This window comes from Saccoglossus kowalevskii, chromosome 9 (assembly GCF_978046115.1).
Source record: "Saccoglossus kowalevskii chromosome 9, keSacKowa6.1, whole genome shotgun sequence".
Lineage (NCBI taxonomy): Eukaryota > Metazoa > Hemichordata > Enteropneusta > Harrimaniidae > Saccoglossus > Saccoglossus kowalevskii.
The window spans coordinates 13,111,543-13,134,978 of NC_140649.1; the positions used below are offsets into that span (position 1 = coordinate 13,111,543).

Consider the following 23,436-nt stretch of genomic DNA (forward strand, 5'->3'; position numbering starts at 1 on the left):
AAAGTAAAAATTGTTGTGGATTGCCCAGACGCCAAACACCTTTCAAAATTCCCAATAGTTCCAGAAAGACATTTCACAGATACCTTTTCACAAAAAATGTTAAACATGAACCCAAAAGTGCAACACAGGAAGATAGATTCTTAAACTTCATCCTATGTTAACCGGTCACTGGTAGCATAGTGGTTGTCGCATCAGACTCATGATCGGTAAACCCAAGTTCAAATCCTACCTTAGGCCAATTCCACTGGCCGAGATTCATTCACTAACGAATGTGACTTTGGGGGAACCTTGGTTAAGGTCCGCAGATGCTTGTGTTCGATCGGGCCTGGTTGACGCCAGGATAGCGCATTACAAATTACCATTTGACAGAGAGATGGCCACACAGCCCTGTCATGTAGTCCCAAATATGAATATGACTTCTGTGCAAAAAAATGCACTAGGAGTTGTCTCTAGCACTTGCAATTTGCACATACAAAAAAAAAGTCAGGAGAGACAACAGTGACACTGAATGTCCAGAACTGTCGCCTGGCACAAAAAATATTAAAACAAAATTAAAAAAAAAGATAGATTCTTAAACTTCATCCTATGTCCTTTGATTTGGCAATGAAATTGCATTTTTGAGCCCTGGCTCATTGACTGTGATGTATTCATTGTGCAAGAGCATGTGAATGCGTCTTCTAAATGACCGAACGTGTTTTAAAGTGTTTTATTTGAACCCCAGTGGAATTTTACGCATTGAACCAAATACCTACTCATGCACATCCTCCTTAATTATTGAGTTTAGAATAAAAGGAGGAACATATGAAACTCTGGTAGTAAGTTTAACCATTGTTCTACACTGACCACTTGTCCGGAATAAGCAATAGACAAAGCAGACTGTTCGGTGCATTCTGTATACGGCAATAACATGTTCATCCCCGTTCAGTTCTCCCATTGCAATCACATACTGTTCAATAGAAAAGTTCCCAAATCTGTCAAGGTAACACTATGTTTCTGGGTGTGATTTGCACCAGATGGTCAATCACTAGAGACAGCCATATCGATGGCCCACACGCAACTACAACACAAAAAAGAAGTCAAACTAAAAATCACAACAATCTTCTCATCCTGTCAACCACATGTACTTTTACATGACTTGACAAGAAACGGGAAATGGAGAAGAAGAGAACCAGATAAGTAATATATTCACATAACCATTGCAATAAAATAACAGTGGATAAAAAAAGCCTTTCAGCGCATTCCGTCTTGTTTCTTACAGGAGAACCCAATTTACACGTCCTAGCCGGATAAAAAAAAATCAAAATATGAACGTTTATTGCATTAAAAATTACATTCCTTATATGCAAACAAATGCGTAATTTAAATAAACGAGTGTGTCAATTTTATAATACAAATTATAATCAGCACAATATTAGAAGTAAAGAAACAGTTTATGCAGTCGAACTTAGTTTTGTTAGAGCAGTATGTACCAGTGTAGAGGGTTAATTTACTTTTACACAGAACGTTCAATAATAATTTGAGACGCCCACATTAAAGATGTATATGTAAGACTAGATTTTTACAGAGCATTTATTATTTTCAAGGTTATTTTTTATTATTGACAGTATTTGACGGTTTGATACGAACCATGTAAAAGGTGCCATAATGGGTCACCTTTTCTTTTTGATGTCGGGAGGGGAGAGCACCCTTTAAAGTGGGCAAAGATAAAAGAAAGGATCTCTCCAAATTATAATTTGATAAAATGGTAATTTTGTATACAACTTTGAATGAGTAATAAACTTGTAATTGTCTTCCTTCTCTTGTGTGAGACAAAGTCAGTAGTCACTGTCTGCGTCAACAAATAGATGACATGTTGAAGACAGATTGCATTATTTCTTGAAAGTTGGACAGAAACGCCTTTTTCTACAGTAACTATGCATCTATCTAATGTAGTCGATGCGCCATTTTCCAGAAGCCAACACGAGGGTTCGTCAACCTGCTAGTTTTGTCATATTTTTAAAAGTCAATGTAATGAACGCCGTCCTGAAAAGTGAACACCACTCTGAAAGGCGAAGCACTGAAAAGCGAGTGGCGAGGATACTTCACATATACGCCCATTATGCAAACAACCATACAAAACTCCGGGTGATTGATCTGAATGACTGCAGGAACAATGATTTTTCTCAACTACACCACCATATTCTATTTCATTTTATTGGCAGTTACACAAAAGAAACAGGGGGAAAATCTACACACAAAATGTCAATGCTTTCTTTCCTGGCGCTTTTGACAATGTAAACATTTTAATCTTTCATGTTGACCATTCTCCGTATTTGCGCGGTAACATTCGACAATACCACTGATTCGTTCGTCGACTGACACGTTCCGCTTACTATGTTCGAAATAAAATACCTGGCGGGCATAGGTAATATATGGATATATTTGGAATAACATCATACATATAAGGCAGTGAGGAAATTACTATGTTTTTTATTTGTGCAATTTAGTGTTAAAATGAGTGAATGTAGATGAAGTACTGGTTTGGTTGACTATTGTATCCTGCCAGGCGTACTACAATTACAGTTTATTTTCAAACAGTTAGGGAGTACTGTACGGGGCTCTCACCTATTTTTGCAGCAAAAACAATGGAGCAATACCCATATGTGCAATATCAACGTAATAAATGAATGGGATTTGTAGGTGATCAGAACTGATCCTCGTGGTGCCGTCCAATGCAATATACAAAGAAAACATCGTTTCACCGGGGTTTTACAGGCCAGTGTTTATAAAAACTATTTATATTTATTTAATCCTAATATATTACACTTGAACTGATACGTTGTGTGTGCCTTTTATTTAATTTTCACCCCTCCAGCCAAGTTTACAAATATTGTCATATCCCGGGGTTTATATCTCACGTCTTGTGACACGCTTCCCGTTTACTCCTTACGTTATACCTGGACTGAGGTGCAAAGTTTGATTCACCATATTTGCTTACAAATTGTTTTGGTGTGCGTTCTACATTGATATAACTGTATAGTGCAACACCGTATAACTTGTGTACACTTTTGGTACTATTCAAATAAACTATCATATATTCATCGAAATTCTAATAAAACATGGAGAGCACAGCAGAAAATATTGCGGAATAAGACAACAATCACAATTCATCATTCTTTAGACCAGTTAGTAATGTAGACATCCTATACAGCTGGATATGATGAAATCCATTTAAAAATTATATATTGACGCCACTGGTTTCCTAACCGCTTACCCAGTAAACTGTTCGCTTATTAGGCAAGGTTATTTCCCAGATTCTGTTCAAATTGCCCAAATTATGCCTATTTATTAAAGGAGAACTACATAGAAGTTAGTAACTATCGCCCAACCTCTATTCTATTGATTTGCAGCCATAATATACAATTAATCTACTATTTAAACAATTAAATCCACTTACAACAAGCCCAAGCTGACCTAGTATCTAATATAACTGACAATATAAACACGGATTTTATCGCATTTGGTTTGGTATGTTTATTTATTATTAAAAGGCTTTTGAGACAATAAATCATAATTTCCCTTTTCAGAATGTATAACATCATGGGATCCGGGGGTTGCCACTTTTATTAATCTAAAACTACTTTTCAAATCGCCTACAATCACTTGGGATACAAAAAAAGCTCTAGCTCCTCGTTCGTTGAGGGCAGTCTCGGCATCAATGAAAATAGAGAGCGTTCCTTCAGCACACTACATCGAGCATCATCTTAATTAGAAAAGTCTTAATGAAGACGATTAGAGTCTATTTTAATAACACGTCCCGCTCGTAACATAATTTATAAACATTTCTACACATACATTGGAACACTCTGTTGCCCTGATAAACAAATAATCGGGCTCGTTGCTTAGGAACACTCCGTCTACGTACACAATACCATTTGATTCAACGACACTTGCGGGAGACATGGGTGTAATAACTAGCCGAAGGGCGACTTTACTGCTGTTTGTATTGCTGCAGATGTCAGTCTGTGAAACAACAGGTGAGAAACGTTTTTTGTTTGTTTTGTATTTGTTGCCTTCACTGACATACAGCATATCAACACTTCTGAAACAAAGCTAACCGTGCAGCGTCTGCTGTCTTAATTTTCAATTGACAAAGTGAACTTGCGTAACGTCCAGTGGTTCGTCTTTGCAAAACTCACTTGTTTATGACGAGTATTGGAAGTTTAATTCATTTTTAGAGCTCTTAGAGACAATGATTGAAGCGGTCCATTGGTCAAAAAAAATAGTATATTTCTGAGGTGTTTCCGCAAGTGTAACAATCGACAAGACTGCTGAAGTAGATTCGAACATAAACCTGAAGAGGGTGTATAACTCACCAGATGATACATATTTGCAATTAAACATGGATACAACCACATTCACTGCGGGGAATGTTGTTTTGCGATTGAAAACTACATCGCAATGCTTCTTAAATTGCTACGTCATTCAACTGACTATTCAGCCACAGTACGACTTATTGACTGATTCCATTGACGTATATTTATTTGGTCACACCCCGTAATGTTTGACACTGCACTCTATTTACTTTGTCTATTATCCCCACTTTAAAATTACCCAATGACACGGCTTTGAGTATTTAGCGAAAGAGAGTTTTGCCTGGCACAAACCAGCAATTATCATCATTAACAGGACATGATTTCTTGAAATTTCTCTTTTGAAAATCATCTCGTCCGCTCTTACCAGATCAATCTGAAAAAAATAAAAATATTATCATTATTATCTCGAGCAATGCAATATATGAATCAGAAATATATATTAATTTATGGTGTTATAGAATAAATTAATAGTAATTGCATGTAATACGTTATGTGCGTGGAAAACATGACAGCCGACTGTCACATGAATCGACATTTTTCTGGTAAATTCTGCCAAAGATTTGTATAATATCGTTAACTCAGACCATTTCTTTGAACGATGTCGGCAAGGAAATTATGACATTCAAAATTGAGGCTCAACAAGTAGAATAATAACTAAGATGGAACAATAATAATATTGATTAAATTCAAGGAAATTACCAATTTCCAATAGGTACATGGCGAGTGCGCGCACAAAATAATGTATAAATCTGTTCGAAATTGCTAAAATCAAGTTATCGGCACGTGCACAGTATATCCGCTTATACTGATGACGATCGAAGGCAAATTTTCCGATATATATACTCTGTAACAGTATTCAGTCGATTCAGTATTCAGTGTTTTATATTATTTTAGGTGTTTTTAATTTAATCTGTGTTTTATTGACAAATCTGACAATGTTTTCCATTTCAGAATACTTAGAAGATAACTGTGGTGAAAGTATTGTGAGCTATGGCGGTCGCCTTGAATCACAGAGATATGCTACTTACCGAAATAATTTTCAGTGTGACGTAATTTTGGAGGCACCGAATGAAGAATACAAACTAATAATCCAGGTAGAACTATTTCTAGATTGTATGTCTTAATTTACAAGAATTGCCACTGTTTGTTTTGTTCAATTAATAATTGTCGCCGAATAATGACGGTTTACACAATCAACACACGCACACGTATATAAATATCCGCATATAACAGCCAGGGTAGCCATTGCACACGTACACATGACGTGTTCCCAAAATGGTAATATTTATTTCTTGAAAAACCCACACACTCACATTTACACTTTTCAATAAAGATCTGTATTGTAGTTTCCAAGAATAGACATAACATATCAAATGCATTATTGTAGAAGGTTTCGACCTGAAATGTGACAACTGCGTGCAAGTTTTAATTGTGACCATCCAACACTCGTCGGTTATTTGTTGTTACGATGGCATTGGTATGGCAGAGACATCTGCCAACGCTTTGAAGTTTGAACGAGATTGTAGTACTGTTATAACTGTAAATCAGGCCGAATTTGGAAAATGCTGTACCGATAACTTTGACTAACACGAGTAACTGTACGTCAAACGATCAATTTCATTTGGTGCTGAGTAAACGGAACGACATATATCATGTCATCAATGCTTACAAGTATTATGAAGTCGGAAGTTTACTTCCAGTATAGCTGTACATAGTCAGTAATACGGATGTTTGCTTTTTTAATAGTATGACTACATAGATTTGGAATACTTTGATGATACAAGCTGCGTTGACTATATTGAAATTCGTGATGGTGATAGCTATTCTTCAAACTTATTATTGAGGGATTGTACACAGGATGCGGTCGAAGGTTATTACTATGAATTGACATCACACAAAGTAATGGTACGAATGGTTACTGATGAATCAATCACTTCAAGGGGATTTTCGTTAACCTTCACTGCAGTTACATGTGAGTATTGTTGTGTCTCATTAGTAAACTGTACAATATGGAAGGTTGCAGTTGACCAATTTGTTTTGAGACTCGCACGCCACATTAACGCCATGTTAGTCTTGATATTTGCAATATGTTTATGTATTCAGTTAATCATTCAGATTGCACCAACGATGGAATGTTTGATTGTGGTAATGACTATTGTATCATCAATGATCTCACTTGTGATGGTATCGATAACTGTGCGAACAACCAGGACGAGATAGATAACAATAAAAACTGTCCAGTCGTTGGTCCTGATATTGATAAGCCTGACCGTGACCGTGGTAAGTCACGAACCATTCATATGCTGTAATATTTACGTGCATGAGTTTCGTTATCTGCGACAATTTGTGTTTTTTAACAATCTTGTTTTTTTTTTCATTAAAGCAGGAGTAAACATAGCAACCGATGCAGTGACCACCGTGCTGATCAGTTTGATGGCAACGTATTGGTTTGAGTGGTAACAAGCATTATTTCTACACCGCGTGGCAAATAAGTGACCCATAACATTATTAGTAGGATAAAACTAAACTGTGCATGTGTTGTTGTTATTCTATGATAACTAGTCATTTCCCAGTATAGTCCAAACTAATGTATTAACTATTTGAATACAAAAGCTAAAGTTTGCTACTGCGTATTCGCTCCCATATGATGCTCGTGTATCTAACTTTGTACTGCACTTTTCAATTTACAAAATCTCTAAGCAATACAGATGAATTTGTTAGCCATAAATATTAGTTGCAACCTCTTGTGACAAATCCTTAACCACTAACAATTCATATTAGTTGTAACGTCCTGTGCCGTGATCATAGTAACAATCTATACAATCTATATTAGTTGAAAACGTTTTAGAGCTCATTTGATAATTCAACTATAACTGTACAGACTGATGAATCAGAAACATAAACATATAGTAAACTTATTAATTATTAGTTTTAGTTTCGCTAATTAATCAAACGCTAGTAAAACCTAGATGAACTCGTCAATTTGACTAATGTAAATTCAGGGGGATGGTGGTAAAACTATTAATAGTTTTCTCCCATAGGGAAATAGCGGGCACGTAGTAGCTTATAAATACACATTGTTTTATTTGTTCAGCTTGTAAGTAGATATTTCGCATTTTTATGAACATACATTTTTACTTGACACTAATCGAGGTTAATGATCCCTGAGTTGATATGCTAATAAAGGCCAATCAAGAGGGCGGGACTGTGAGTTCAATATGTGTGTCTTGCTTGCTTGGGATTGCCAGCATCTCAGAATTTTCAAGGTAAAATTTTCCAGCTCATTGCCTGCCCTGTATAACCTTGAAGTATCTTATAAAATAGTGGCCAATGCGTGTAGCGCCGCTTTTGTTCAAATAGAAAAATGGTCAGCCAATCTACTACAGGAAAATGTGGTATTGTATTGCCACATCTGTATAGATATTTTAAACATTGCCAAGGACACTGACGTTCCGTAACAATTGAAACAGCAATGAGCCCGTCCTGGCCGCTTCCCGGATGAATCAATCTCTCATTACTTTTCTTTCCAGTATTAAGGTTGTTCTAAGAATCAAGGATAGTTTTATTTAAGTGGAGCATATGGTTACACCAGCAACTCTAGTTATTATTTTTAACACTCTGCTTCCTTTCTAATAAAACAAGGAGTTGTAAGATCATGAACGTTGTATTGGTACATTTTGTGTTATATATCTCAGCTGTAAATCAGAGTTCTACATACACGTAAAATAATTTAGATGACATTTGTATAGATTAACTAACTCGCAAATAAACAGTTTATTGTATGTCATGCTTGAAGATCTCCTATATTCCGTCAACGAATGACCTCTCACGTTACCATTGAAAACAACCTAACCTCATGATCGGCAATGCATAGCTATTACAAAGTGGTATCGCTGCAAACTAGCTGTCGCATGGCGTTACCATAGCAATATTAAAACATACACCTGAATGTAAAGCACTCGTATTTAAAGTAAGCTCTACTTGCCTTTACATCCTCGTGCATTTATATGATTCTGACAACCAACTTACTGAAAATGACAATGAAATGTGTCGCATCATTCGCAAGTTCTATACAGATTTGTTATCAACAACCCATAGATACAACGGCGCAAAACAAACCTTTCAGAGATCTGCGCCAACTTGGTGATGACTCAGTTTCTATGTGTGATAGCTCTATCACCGTCGACGATTTTTCACCTCAGTTACAACTATTACAGGGGGTCATGCTCCCGCAATTGATTGTATTCCTATTGCATTGTTCAAGATACCCTGGGGCATTGTTTGCCGCGATCTTTTGTCCTGCATAAGGGTGGTTGCCGACTTCTAAAACGCTATCGCTGCACCTGCAAATGTTCTTGGCAACCACTTTCTTGAATCAAAGTCAGAAAGTATTTTTTTAGGATTAACAGTTCACAGCACCTATTCCGTTTGCACGTGGTTATCCGCCAAGGTTGCGCCCTCTCTGACCAGTTATACACAATCGTAATTGGAATCTTGTAAAATGAGAACTAAAAGTGTTATGACGGGTAACCACATTCCGAAATCAAACAGAGACACTTTCAAAAATCAATGCCTCCAATGCCAAGATTAACGTACACGCATCAACAGGGTTATGGGTTGGGTCCTTGAAACACCGGACTGATGCTCCCATGGAGCTCTAGTACAACGAACCCGGATAAAAGTACTTGATGTGAACATTGGCAATGGTGCAACATTTAACATTAACAATTGGGAAGAGGCCATGAACAAAACTAAATGAAAGTTAGACTGGTGGGGGCGCTATTACTGGGCCAGTATATCTTCCCATGGGCGAGTATAATAGTCATACATCAAAAACAGTCTTGTTTTTCTCACACCACCCAACCTCGATATTTAATCTTTTTTAGCTTTGCTTTCGCATTAGTCGATCGGAGCTTATCATATGAGTGAGTGTCCTTGGCAGACCTCCCTTAATTCATTTCGTGATGATATCTTTAATAATCTAATTTTGGTGAATATCTTTGTCATTTTTGATAAAAAGTGATATTTTCGACTTGTTAAAACAGCAAGTCCGATTGCTTTGACACTATAGATAGATACCTCAGGTAGACCTCCTTAGATTTGTTCATTTTCTAATAATATCTTCAATTCTTTAATTGAAATGTGCGTTGCTAACAGCGGAGCTATCTCAGACGAGTGGGTGCTTCTCTTAATTTTGTTTGGAAAAGTCGTCACTGCCAACCAGCAGCACTTGCTTACATTCCACTAAAAACAAGAGGTCATAGTCTTGTACATCTTGATTCAATACATTCAAAGATACCTCTATTACAATTTACAACTTTCATGCTTGACTTTCACAGAATATTTGCTTTTCAATACACTAATCTTTTTCATGACCACTTTTTGTCCTTAAATTTGTCAAGGAAAAATACCCTAGTTTCTGTGAAAGAACCGTATTTGCACAATAAAATTATTATCAATACGCACAATGGTGAACCACTAGTACTAAAACACTTTGGTGTTGTCCATATCACAACTGTCGAAGAACTGTCCAGGAATCAATCCCACAATAAAATGCTGGCTAACCTCAGCTGACCTCAGATATAAAATTGGAATTTTTGGTAAATGCTCTCATTAAACAATCCATACCCACACAGTTTCTAGCAACATTGTATGACTATTTCTCTGGGGTTAACACGCCCTATTGTGACACGATCTATGCAATTGATCGTGTTCTTTTCAAGCAATGAAACAACACTGCCTTACACCACCAAGTTAGAGGAAAACTTTATAAATTACCCGTTTCATACAAAGATGAAGGAACACATTGATACAGTATAAAGAGATTTGTTATCACTACCAGTAAATATACCCCACATTTTAGCAGTACCTACACGAGGCGACCTCACGTGGCGAATACCACACGACACCTACACCACATGGAGGTATCTATATTCGTACAAATACCAGAATTCTGCCAAGTGTGTGCAGTGGCGAGTATGATGATTTAATGCATATCTTGACATACATCAATTTTTCTTTTACTTGGTTTTCAAGTGCCTTATTCATAGCCTTATTCATGACTCCAAAACCATCATGATCTGTTGGTCAACTTACCTGTCATTTAGAAAACAACCAACATATGGCAATTAGCTCATCTTTTGTAAGACTGCAATTAAGATATCGCGTTTAAATTAATGAATTAATGAAACTTGAGTTGAATGGAATATTTTTTTAAATACAAATCGTGAGTCTTGTTTGAAATTTGTACTTTCTAATCGGTAATTTTCGTATACCACTCGGATATTAATCCATGTCTTTAAAACATGTACAATGTTTCAGACGCCAAGTATACATGTTCTAATTAAATTACAATAATTCTAATTAAAGTTAATAAATTACTAAATGTCATGTATGAAGGTCGCCCGTACGCCGCCTACGTGTCAACGACGACCTCTTTTTTTACACTGTAAACAAAAAAGACATGTTAAAAAACAACCTACTGTCAGTACTGATAATGAACAAATACATGTTAAGAAATGCGATCACTCAAAAAGAAACAGAAAATGAAAATAATCTCAATGCAAACAAATTATTGAAAAAACACTGTTCATATAGGCGAACCTCAAATAATTGTTATCGAACCTCTTTTTAACAATAACCTAATGTTATAGACAATCTGTCTTCAACATGTCATCTATTTGTTGACGCAGACAGTGACTACTGACTTTGTCTCACACAAGAGAAGGAAGACAATTACAAGTTTATTACTCATTCAAAGTTGTATACAAAATTACCATTTTATCAAATTATAATTTGGAGAGATCCTTTCTTTTATCTTTGCCCACTTTAAAGGGTGCTCTCCCCTCCCGACATCAAAAAGAAAAGGTGACCCATTATGGCACCTTTTACATGGTTCGTATCAAACCGTCAAATACTGTCAATAATAAAAAAATAACCTTGAAAATAATAAATGCTCTGTAAAAATCTAGTCTTACATATACATCTCTAATGTGGGCGTCTCAAATTATTATTGAACGTTCTGTGTAAAAGTAAATTAACCCTCTACACTGGTACATACTGCTCTAACAAAACTAAGTTCGACTGAATAAACTGTTTCTTTACTTCTAATATTGTGCTGATTATAATTTGTATTATAAAATTGACACACTCGTTTATTTAAATTACGCATTTGTTTGCATATAAGGAATGTAATTTTTAATGCAATAAACGTTCATATTTTGATTTTTTTTTATCCGCCTAGGACGTGTAAATTGGGTTCTCCTGTAAGAAACAAGACGGAATGCGCTGAAAGGCTTTTTTTTATCCACTGTTTTTTTATTGCAATGGTTATGTGAATATATTACTTATCTGGTTCTCTTCTTCTCCATTTCCCGTTTCTTGTCAAGTCATGTAAAAGTACATGTGATTGACAGGATGAGAAGATTGTTGTGATTTTTAGTTTGACTTCTTTTTTGTGTTGTAGTTGCGTGTGGGCCATCGATATGGCTGTCTCTAGTGATTGACCATCTGGTGCAAATCACACCCAGAAACATAGTGTTACCTTGACAGATTTGGGAACTTTTCTATTGAACAGTATGTGATTGCAATGGGAGAACTGAACGGGGATGAACATGTTATTGCCGTATACAGAATGCACCGAACAGTCTGCTTTGTCTATTGCTCATTCCGGACAAGTGGTCAGTGTAGAACAATGGTTAAACTTACTACCAGAGTTTCATATGTTCCTCCTTTTATTCTAAACTCAATAATTAAGGAGGATGTGCATGAGTAGGTATTTGGTTCAATGCGTAAAATTCCACTGGGGTTCAAATAAAACACTTTAAAACACGTTCGGTCATTTAGAAGACACATTCACATGCTCTTGCACAATGAATACATCACAGTCAATGAGCCAGGGCTCAAAAATGCAATTTCATTGCCAAATCAAAGGACATAGGATGAAGTTTAAGAATCTATCTTTTTTTTTAATTTTGTTTTACTATTTTTTGTGCCAGGCGCCAGTTCTGGACATTCAGTGTCACTGTTGTCTCTCCTGACTTTTTTTTTGTATGTGCAAATTGCAAGTGCTAGAGACAACTCCTAGTGCATTTTTTTGCACAGAAGTCATATTCATATTTGGGACTACATGACAGGGCTGTGTGGCCATCTCTCTGTCAAATGGTAATTTGTAATGCGCTATCCTGGCGTCAACCAGGCCCGATCGAACACAAGCATCTGCGGACCTTAACCAAGGTTCCCCCAAAGTCACATTCGTTAGTGAATGAATCTCGGCCAGTGGAATTGGCCTAAGGTAGGATTTGAACTTGGGTTTACCGATCATGAGTCTGATGCGACAACCACTATGCTACCAGTGACCGGTTAACATAGGATGAAGTTTAAGAATCTATCTTCCTGTGTTGCACTTTTGGGTTCATGTTTAACATTTTTTGTGAAAAGGTATCTGTGAAATGTCTTTCTGGAACTATTGGGAATTTTGAAAGGTGTTTGGCGTCTGGGCAATCCACAACAATTTTTACTTTGAAATAAAAAAACACATAACAGGGCCAGTAGAAGCAGACTCAAAGTTTCATGGGTTGATACAATACCAGATAAAATGGCTGATTTTGATCCTACGATCATTGTATTTTGTACTACCTTAGTAGCTTTATCACATAGATTTTGAATACATTATATGAACCACTTATAATTAGGCTTAGTCGGTCTAGAGGTGGGGATCCCAACACTTCTTGTTGACCTAGACTGGTAGCCTGTCTTACTAAAGTTATCACTGAACTGACTAAATAAAGACAGATAGGAGCTTCATGTTTTCTTTTTTCAGACTGGACAAATGTGTCAAAATGCGCAATGTCTAACCCTAGAGTGGTTTAAGTTGAACATGGGACCAGTATGTGCTATTAATATAATATTTCTATCAGATTGTCTGTAGAACAGAAACAAGATGTTTACGGCAGTAACAGGCTGATACCTTTGTCACTTTAAAGTGTCATCAATTATTACAAGTAAAATGATCACATGTAGTTTTTTTAATAGTCAGGTATTTGGAAAATTGCTTCTGCTTGATACTTGAACGAACTGCTAAGGTAATGACAAATCTATGCACGGATAGAGTCTAAACAATCTGTATCACGATTACATTTTTATTTTTTTTGGTGATATAAGTGATGGCTTCTTCAGACTGTCACCTACAGCAACATAAACGATCTAAGTGCATCAAGGAGTTGTGCATTATCTCTGGTGAGAAAAGGAACACAGATAACACTTGTGCAAATTGCAGACACACAGATTCGCCGTTTTCAGTCAATCCTGCAATATATTAATATTAATGGCTTTCCTGATATCTACTATGACTCTTCGAAACAGTTTCAGAACAAATTCAAAAAGAACTATGGACGTGAAATTGACAAATGAATGGGGACTCAAAGAGGCCCAGCGGGAGATCAAGGCAAGGATTTTAAAAAATAAGTTTTTTTGTGTGATTCTGGTGACAAATACACACCTGAAAACCGTGAAAAAACGTGTTCAGTGACGAAACAGTCTGAGCTGTTGCCAAACTGAGTGTTTGATTCAAAATACCAACCAAAGAATGCGAAACTGACAAAAGAGTGCTAGCTCTGACATCATGTGATATTGTGGCTGCAGAAGCTCACTATCACCGTCTTTGTTATAAAGAACACACTCATCCTCTCAAGAGGAAAGCAGTCGCAGAAACAGACAATGACCCAACCCATGGTGATTTTGATATGGATTCACTCTATAAGGAGATGTAGAATAAAGCACATGACAGGCACAGATGTTTGTGGGAAATCTCTCTGTCATGGCCTTTACAGATTAGACACATAGAATCCAAGGTTATGTGCTAGTGAAAGGGGTAAAGGAGATCAGGACTTTGACCAAAACGCATATTCGTCACACATTAGAATCAAAATTTGCGTTGCATGTGTGTTTTGTCTCTACATAAACTAGAACGTCTTGGTTTTGCCTGATACGTTGAGCATAGAATAGCTGGCTAAAGAGAACTTTTCTTGAAGGGAAAGTTACTGAATGTTTATGCTGCCTAAAACTGCCACATTCTTTAAAGCAAATTCGAAACTACCATGCTTGTCCACCATAGCCAACTGAATTTGCAAAAGATTACATCAACATCCCCTCTTCGCTCCAAACAAAATTTCCAGCTGGGAATCCATTTCTCCATCCCCACGAGGTGAACGGATGGTGTTTTCACTATCCCAGGACATTGTCTACCATGTATCATTTGCAAAGCAATAACTGGGAATGTGTCAGATTGCCGAATTGACAAGGACATTGTGTATCATATACCAAATTCAAAGAGATTGAAACTGCACTGTGTCTTCGGAAGATGGCAATCAATGGAGACAAGAGTGTTGTTGTACGGTTGCATATCTTTCCTAATGTTCCTGTGGAGCTGGCTTTTAACAACATCAACCGCTTAGAAGAAACATTGAGTGGTGCAAGACCTTAACATCGTGTGAATGATATACTAGTGCAGCAAACTGTCTTTGGACCACAGCTTCCACCCAAATGTGATGGTTCAAAGACAGCTGGTGATCAGTGCTCCCCATACTATAGCGATCAGAAGGAATGTCCACCTGCTATCTCACCTCGAGAACCAGACGACTAGAAAATAACAGTGCACTACTTTCCAGGAAGAAGAACCTGATATGGCTGTTTCTTTGACAGTGTCATCCAGATGATCAGGTAGTGAGTGTTATTCCAAATAAGCTATACGACGACAGAATTGGTTCGGTGCCAGTCGGTAATGAGCTGATAATAGTTAGTATTGTGAACACGTCGACGCGTTTTATACATCGTACGTTTAACCATGGAGCTCCATGGTTTAACATACAGCCTTACAGGCCTGCTTGAGCCAAATAGTGGAGTATTACTGAAACCAAGTCGCCACATCATCGTACGCCATGGCCCCTGCCTAATTTTTTTTTTCAAGTTTATATGCAGTCTGCTATTTTTTTTGTAAATTCTTTCCCCTGTTAAACGATTAGACGGGCATAACTTGGCATATGCCAAGAAGCGGACCCAAATGGTTTAAAGGTTCTCAAACTCATTTCGACGAAGCAACTCTGACATTGCTTCTAGCGTCTCTTTCGTTACACTATGCAATCATGAGAATGTAAAGTTTCAAAACAAAATGCCAGTACACAGGATTGATTCTGATATTCTGATTAATCCATCGTCCACCACTGTTCTATCTCCCTTTGTTCCATGTAAAAAATTAACGCTGTTTTGTTTGTCATTACTTTGCGCAAAATAACGACAATTGTGCAACCATATCAAGTACGCAGTCTAGGCAGGTAGTGTGAATAGATCTGGTGTTGTGGCCTGGTGTGCGAAAACGATAGGGGCTTCCCCAAAGAAGTAGTTTAGACGAACCAGCTCCATGCACGAACCTAATTCGGGAAAGTAGTGTCACGTGAGTGTATTGGTCTACTAAAAACTCATCTGGTTGCGTTTTATGTTTGAGAATATTACTCAAACACCTTTTTACCTATCGATTTCTTCGTTCGTTATTTTTTCAAAAATCTGCCCACGCTCGCTGCTAGAATCCGCCATTCAGAATTTCCGACCAGAATAAAAAATTGCCGACCGGCGCTATGCTATTTGTTTGCAATACACACAGGATGTCGGCCACTGGACCGTTATGCACCAGACTCGTGATATTACTAGTCTGGGGTTATGCTATTGTCACGACATGGAAGGAGTACCTTCCATGGTCACATTAAGGTAGTGAGAAGGGTTTGACGTCGTTTTTGAATAAAATGTTCTCTGCCTATTGTTTCATTCAGAACCATACTTTAGAATTTATGATTCAAAAGCCTAAATATAGAGGGACAAGCTCGCACTAACCGGACAGTCATTGTTACCATGTGACAAAAAAAATGGCGAACCTTGTACAAATGACGCGATTGCGAGAGCACACAGCGGAATTTCCGCTTGAAATTTGCGCCATGCATTTCCTGTAATCAAGTTCATTGAAATGTGTCCCCGGTAATCAAAAGACCCGTTTTTTTTTTCGATTTCAATGCAGGTTTGTTGTTTTTGTCCCATAACTATTTCATATTATTCCACAGACTATTATTCTGTGACAAAGCATTTTCTAAAAAAAAAAAAAAAAAACAGACATATTTCACACCGTTATTATCTTGTAAATGTGTGAGTTTAAACGTCCGAACACACCTAATTTTACAGCGGTGCCAATGAGTTCATTAATACCTGAGGTTACTCAACACTAGGGAGTTGATTTGTAAATTGTGTTATGTCAAGTGGACTCATATAGTTATAACAATTTAAAATTAAAATATAACACTTTGAACCGCATATGCAACATATAACCTGTTATTTTATTGTAACCAGGCGTGACGTTTTGAAAACAACGTTTTACCCGCATCTAGCAAGATTATGAAATGGTCCCAATTATGGGCGTGCCAACACAACGGTGCCATCAAGACTAGATTGGAAAAGACTCAAGTGTTTTGCAAAGTTCCAAGATATATTGTTAACTAACTGTCCGAATAATTCTCAGAACAGCTGCGATTGCTTCATGAATATTTATAAATAGATCGGAACTCTAAAACAACCCCTGGCACTGCGACAATGAGCGATAAAAACTGACCAGGACGCCAAAGTTGTGACGTCGCTCGAGTGAAATTATTAAAAAAATGCACTCCTTTTCTCTCTACATAGTCACACTCTAAAGAGACTGTACTTATTTCTACCACAGTCCCTCAACGCCCGGTTGGAAAACGCCTTTGTTCTAAGATGTTAATCCCCCGATCGCTGGTAACAGTGTGTGTTATACTTGTGGAGTGAAACCGGTGACGTCATAGCATCTTTGGATCTTCCTAGATTTACACTGTCTTCCGCTTTGCACCTGTGAATCTTTGTCATTTTATACAGCTTATTCCGAAATTATTCCGAGTTGCGTGTGTATTTTTTGTTCGTAAAAGCTTCCTGATAAGGCACGTGTAATTTAAAAGATATGTTCATTTAATTGACATAACAAAAAACCAGAATTTCAGACCATCACAGCCAGCACTGTTCATTGCAGGGTGACTTGTTATGGTGACGCTGTACAAACTTGAAAGTTTTCACCCTGTGAAATGCGTCCCTATATCTAAAACGATCACAGTCGTCATATTTTTGTTTAATATTTTAATTATTCCCCAACATAGATTATTTTGTGTAGAAACAGTATTAAAGGGTTCATTGCAGTCGATCATTTTACCGTTAGTTTTGCCCCCGTAGATACTTGTATCCGCCCACGAACCAAGATGGTCGTCGAGTATCGTTTGAAGAAAACGACTGCTCGAAGTGTTTTTTTATATTGATGCCTAAAATGTTGAAGAACCGTTGATTTATATCTTAGAAATATCCGAATCATGTTGGTGTAGTCAGATTCCGATATTCTTTCTTTCTCAGAAAATCACAGAATTAAAGAGCTCCCTGATTTAGAGCTTACAAAATGTGTTCATGTTATATCATTTATCTCCATGGTTATATCATGGAGCTAAAAAAAATATGGTTATATCAAGATGGCGATTCGAATGACCAAATTCGATGTTATAGTGACAGTATCTGATTTTAACAAACCTCACAAACACACTTTTCCGACTTGAACTATTATTTTATTAATATTGAGGTGGAAGTTCAAAAAAAGTGCCCAATGCTGTTTTAATGGCTGTTCTGTTTGTTTCGATCAAACTTAGGTCGTGTTTTAACACATAAACTACGTTCGATACGTTGTTTGCGGCCCTGACAGAATGGATGGCTGCGTCGATGTCTCTGTTTCCGTAGCCTTCTTTCATGCATTCAGCAGCAACATTCTCTGGACCCTCTTGCAATATCATTCCAATCGAAATCGACAAAATCCTCGTAGTTTTCCTACATTTCGGTAACTAATGTACCGTCTCTCGCGTTGTGCCAAAAATCGAAACGAAGTGTATACGCATGCGTAGATGTGATTCAAGAAGGCTTCTGTTGTCATATGTCATACCATATGCTAATTTTATGGTAATAGAAAAGTAGGCTTGCGTTCATTTGCGTTAACCATGGAGGTAAAAAGTGACCTCCATGGGTTAACGAATAAACAATTTGACGAACGTGAAACACGCATTGAGACAACAGAAGTATTATCGTTTTCCAACCGGGGGTTGAGAGACTGCGTTTCTACCCACCCCTTATCACGGAGATCTTACAATGGATCTTACATAACCCTCCCGACTTCGGGCAAATTTATATTCTTGATTATCACAATAAAAATAACATTCCAAAGATTTGCTAAATTAAGAGTTGTAGTACTATCAGATTAAATACCACATCACAGTTGAGAGAATAAGACAAAACTATATACAGTATACAATGTATTTCAGCAAAAACAGTTAGGCGAAACTCTGTAACTTTGCAAACGAAACCCAAAAATGTTTAGCTAACGACTACCAAACACGCATATGAACATTTCAGCTTACAACTGATTTTTAATTCGTGCCGAAAGCATGCACAGCACGTTGTGGACACTGATTACCGGTCACCCCAAGTGCCAAACCAGGATAAACAGCCATTGTCAATAGAGTAGCCAAGGTGTTAAAATGGATTATGCACTGGCAAACCAAATTCTGCATAGGCATATGTCTCTAATGCGTTCTTTTTGGATCATTTAGTCTTTTTAGACTCAGTAGCCCTCAAAACGTAATATTAAATATAAGAACGAAACAAATCTGTCGCGATTTCACGCGTTCACGGTGAAGGGGTGGTGGCTGCTCCCCCTCTGTAAACCCTTGCGTTTACTATCAACTCTATCTACCGTGTCCTTACTTGGTGACGTTTCTCAATTTATAAACTTGCGACGCTACTAATTTCGCCCAATCACCCGCTTTTATCGGTTTTAAGCAACCAATTATCACATAATATCCGACCACGGGATCTTTTCCGACCGAAAAAACTACCACATTTATATCACTTTCTTTTCTCGCTCGCTTATTTAACACACCAATCGCTGGCTCAAACACTGATCACTGGTACACGAGTGGTTGGATTTGTTGTTTCAATGGTAAAGTTTAAGGATACAACGAGTAATAGAGTATTAAATTACTATTAAAATCCGAACGACACGACACGGTCGAACGACAATCTATGATACTTTGTATGGAGGGGGCAAAAGGGGTAGCTGGTACAGTTTTACGGGAAATAAAAACGGATTTTTACAATTTACAAGGAAAAAAAGACGTTTTTACAGTTTACAGTGAAAATTGAATTTTGCAATGAATTGTGTCATCTAGTCATTTCACAGTTTCGAAAATGTAATTTCGCTGGATTATTCTTTACGACTTTTTTAATTTGGATGTATATTCTTGTACGTACCGAGAAAAATGATACATTTTTACAGTGTATGATAAAAATATTTGATTGATTACGTCGTACGTCTAGCCTGTGATTACACAATTACGGAATTTATTTTTCCAATTTACGTTGTACGAACAAAAAATATTGCAATTACGTTGAACGAAAATACCCCCCCCCCCCTTGCCCGCCTTGTATCATTCGCGCACGCAACTTGAACTACGACCTTTTGTTTAACATGCTGAAGGAGCCGAACTGTGTTCCGTTTGAATCCAGGACTGCTCTCTCCTTTCATCAATGATTATCGAGACAGTTACTTGATAAAGACAACGCTAACTCCCTAGGGCAAAGAAACGAAGAAAATATTGATGTGTTTTCCCAAAAATAACGATGCCAAAACCACGAATTAAAATGCGCGCAGCGGGCGATATTTTCAAAATAAAGCGTAAATTAGTGACAGGTTGGGTGAAATTAATACTGTACCCTCGGTTGGTATAAACAGATCCTTGAATACGTAAATACGACCGGACAATATCTATCATTCTGAAATATGCCAAAGACAGAAACAAATGCAACACGTTTTTTTTATGAACCAAAATAAACAAAACAAAAATTCTACGAACGCGGCATCTCTTAAACACCTTCTAAAAATTTGCGATGTTAGTTTTACAAACGTTTAAAACATTGTTATTCTGATATTTTTTGGTCAGCATATAAAATCAAAAATCTTTTGTTCAAAGGGCGGTGGTCATCGCGTCCTGTTGGATAGGGGACTCATAGCGACGTATACAACACGTGTAAGCATTGCTTCATCACACGAAGTACGAAAACGCGCTGCGCAACGACCAGCGCCCTTCAAATTGTTACCTGTATCATACTATTTTAAAGGACGTTGGCGTTTTATAGTTTGGAAAATAAATGCTAAATGCTGATCTCCAGGCTCTACAAAACTAATAAAGCCAGAGTTCCTGACAATGTGATTGTCAGATGCTCTACCTCCCCATGCATTTGAAATGAAGCTTATTGAGCCCCTAGGTGTACACGCTATTAGAACCTTTGCTGTATTGTGCTATTTGTAGTCTGACCAGGTTAGTGCTTGCAACGTCAGATCCCTAGGTCGCTCGATAAAGATTTCAGTGCAGTCTAAAATGCTCACTAGCCTGGGTAAATGTTGTTGAAAGCACTTCGGAAGGTTTGGTACTACATTCTCTTTAGGATGGTAGCGAATGAGTGGTTTTAGTTCAGTTGAAAGAACCTTGATCCATGTTGTGAATATTCTACTGACGTGACTTGTAGATATTTCAAATCTGTCTGCCAGATCCTCATTCAGAAGTCCTAGTCTCAATTTCATGAGTACCATTACAATTCATCCTTACAATCAAGTTTAGGACCAAATTTCTTGGGTTCTTGGACAAATTTTCTCTGCACCTTTGTACTAATGACTTTTTTGGTCCATACCAATATGTCATCTTTTCAGTCTTACATTCAACAAAGCTATACAATAAATTAAAAATAGAAAGACTTGGTAAACCGGTATAACATTTAACTTTGCTGTCACTAGAAAGTATTTTCTCATATTTACACATACTTTTTGCAGTAACATTATTTGCAACCTTCACAGTTGTTTTCAAATTAAGTTTTTTTTCTAGTTCATCTATTCTTGAAAGTAAAAGTTTAATAGTCTCTGACTTTTCTTTGCAACCCTTGCATTCACAATTTAGATCACAATCACATTTGAAGAAATAGTTGTGTTCATCATTGATGGAATAGTTTGCAGTGTTACTGTGATTTTTCTGAGTGTTATCCTTGTCATGTTCTGAAGTGATTTGTTCATCTGTCTCTGGTGGAATATTTTCAATGTTATTGTTTGTCTTTCTTTGTTTTATTGGTACTACAGCAGGGCTCTTCTGTATTTTACGCCGCGGAGCTACCACCTTGACACTGTAACCAAGTTTTAAGGCAGGATATGGATTGGACTTGGTTGGCATACCATCAATAAAATGATCTGAGCATACTCTGCTGTATTTGTTGGGAATCCAGTTTTTGTTAGTTTTGGTGTCTTTGCGGTTGATGAGCTTGGTCCACATAGCTAGTCCATTTGGATCATTTTCTTTGTTTGGAAAGCTAAAGAGCTGGTATGGTGGTTCGCAAAAACAGTTTTCAACACCATGATGAAATCATTGAAACTGGCAAAACTTCTTCTTCCATGCTCTAAGTTTGTATGTATTATTGGCACATCCAGGCACAACACAAGAACAAGTTGGCATTGTAAATATATAGAGAATACTGTAAGACCTAGCAAAAGAAACGGAAACTGAGAATGTAAAGACTATCAGACTAACAAAAAAATTGTATATGAAACTACTCTACATTTTTTTAAAAAAACGTTTTAAACACTTAACCTTTAAAAAGAACCATAACAAAAACTTAATTGTACTACAGAGCAAAACACTATTTTTTCTGAAAATATGTTCAGTAAAACAGTCAGTCCTAAATTCACAAATAATGAGTTCCTATTTTTTTATTGATGAAAATGATGAATAAAGCAAAATAAAAATAGACAGCCAGAGTATATACAAACTTCAATTTAGAAAGTTGTATTTTAATGAATGGAAGTGTTAAATGCCTCTTTCCAGGTTAGGGAACTGTGAACATTTGATTCACTTCCTGTACTGCTGTACACTGTGAAGAATCAAGTTGAACAAGTTTTACAAAGCACACCATGTGTTCTCCTTACAAATTACACAAATAATTAACTGATTGGAAAATTTTCATAAGTTTTTTTTCTATAACTGCAGTGAACAGCTTTTGTATATACTGTACTTTCAAAATGAAGTGAACAGACAATTTAAGTCAATAAAAAAAAATTAAGATTTCCTATGCAATTACTAAAAACACACTATAAACTAATCTGTCAAAGGTTTAAGTTAATCACAGTGAAAAATATTGAGAAAACTCACCTTAAATGGTTGGTTTCTGGAAAAAATAGAGCTTGTTGTGTATAGTACTTGTATCAGTGCTGCTTCCTGTACTCAATGTTTATACCCCGTGACCTCTCTCTAAGCATCATGGGAAATACAATGGAGGATGGAATTGGAAAGGGGCTTATTCCCGAGCGTGCGCAGGTGACGACCCTCACGCTTTAAATAAATTATTGACAAATAAGTATATTGTTTTTATAATATCAAGGCTTGCATCAATAGGAATACATGGGTAGTTCTATGACGTGCAGAATCAAAACTTATATTAAAGATTGTATGTCAAGTTATAAGTTGACATATCACTACCTATAACGCTTTCCGAAAAAAAAACGGCAACAAAAAATCAAAACGACTGAATATAAAGGCAAACAGCAGTACGGTTCTTCAAAGCTACATGTTTTTCCATGAAATTGATAACGTGATGTATATTTGCTGTATCGTTATATGTTTGTTATATCGCATTGTGCATTCGTTAAATTGTATCATTTGCATAAAAACGTATTTTTAAACATTGGTTCGGTGATAGGCAGTCTGCCAGGAGTAGTCGCTTGGATAATTGAGGGTTGTTTCATGCAAGTATATTGTTATGCTAATATGCTGCTGCTATGTGTTAGAGTGGTCACTTAGGGAGTCAAATTATCAGGGAGGCTATTAAAACTACTATTTGTCTTACACGAGGTATTATTATACTGATTATACTAGTATCAGGGCCACTTGTTCTGCTTTGT

At 36.9% G+C, this 23,436-nt stretch overlaps 2 protein-coding genes across 3 annotated transcripts; one reads left to right on the plus strand and one right to left on the minus strand.

The window, feature by feature from the left end:
- The first annotated feature begins 3,841 nt into the window (after nt 1-3,841).
- LOC102808114 (uncharacterized) lies at nt 3,842-8,137 on the plus strand. 2 transcript variants are annotated; one of them, XM_085503173.1, is made up of 5 exons: nt 3,842-4,016; nt 5,307-5,449; nt 6,102-6,327; nt 6,459-6,635; nt 6,739-8,137. In XM_085503173.1, the coding sequence occupies exons 1-5, from the start codon at nt 3,941-3,943 to the stop codon at nt 6,813-6,815; spliced, it is 699 nt and encodes a 232-aa protein (XP_085359299.1). In that variant the 5' UTR covers nt 3,842-3,940; the 3' UTR covers nt 6,816-8,137. The 2 variants fall into 2 exon arrangements, with proteins under 2 accessions (XP_085359299.1, XP_006811631.1); XM_006811568.3 differs by having other exon boundaries at nt 6,742-8,137.
- Nucleotides 8,138-21,049: 12,912 nt separating this feature from the next.
- LOC146738344 (uncharacterized) lies at nt 21,050-21,814 on the minus strand. Its single transcript, XM_085503946.1, has one exon. The coding sequence runs from the start codon at nt 21,812-21,814 to the stop codon at nt 21,050-21,052; it is 765 nt and encodes a 254-aa protein (XP_085360072.1).
- Nucleotides 21,815-23,436: the final 1,622 nt, after the last annotated feature.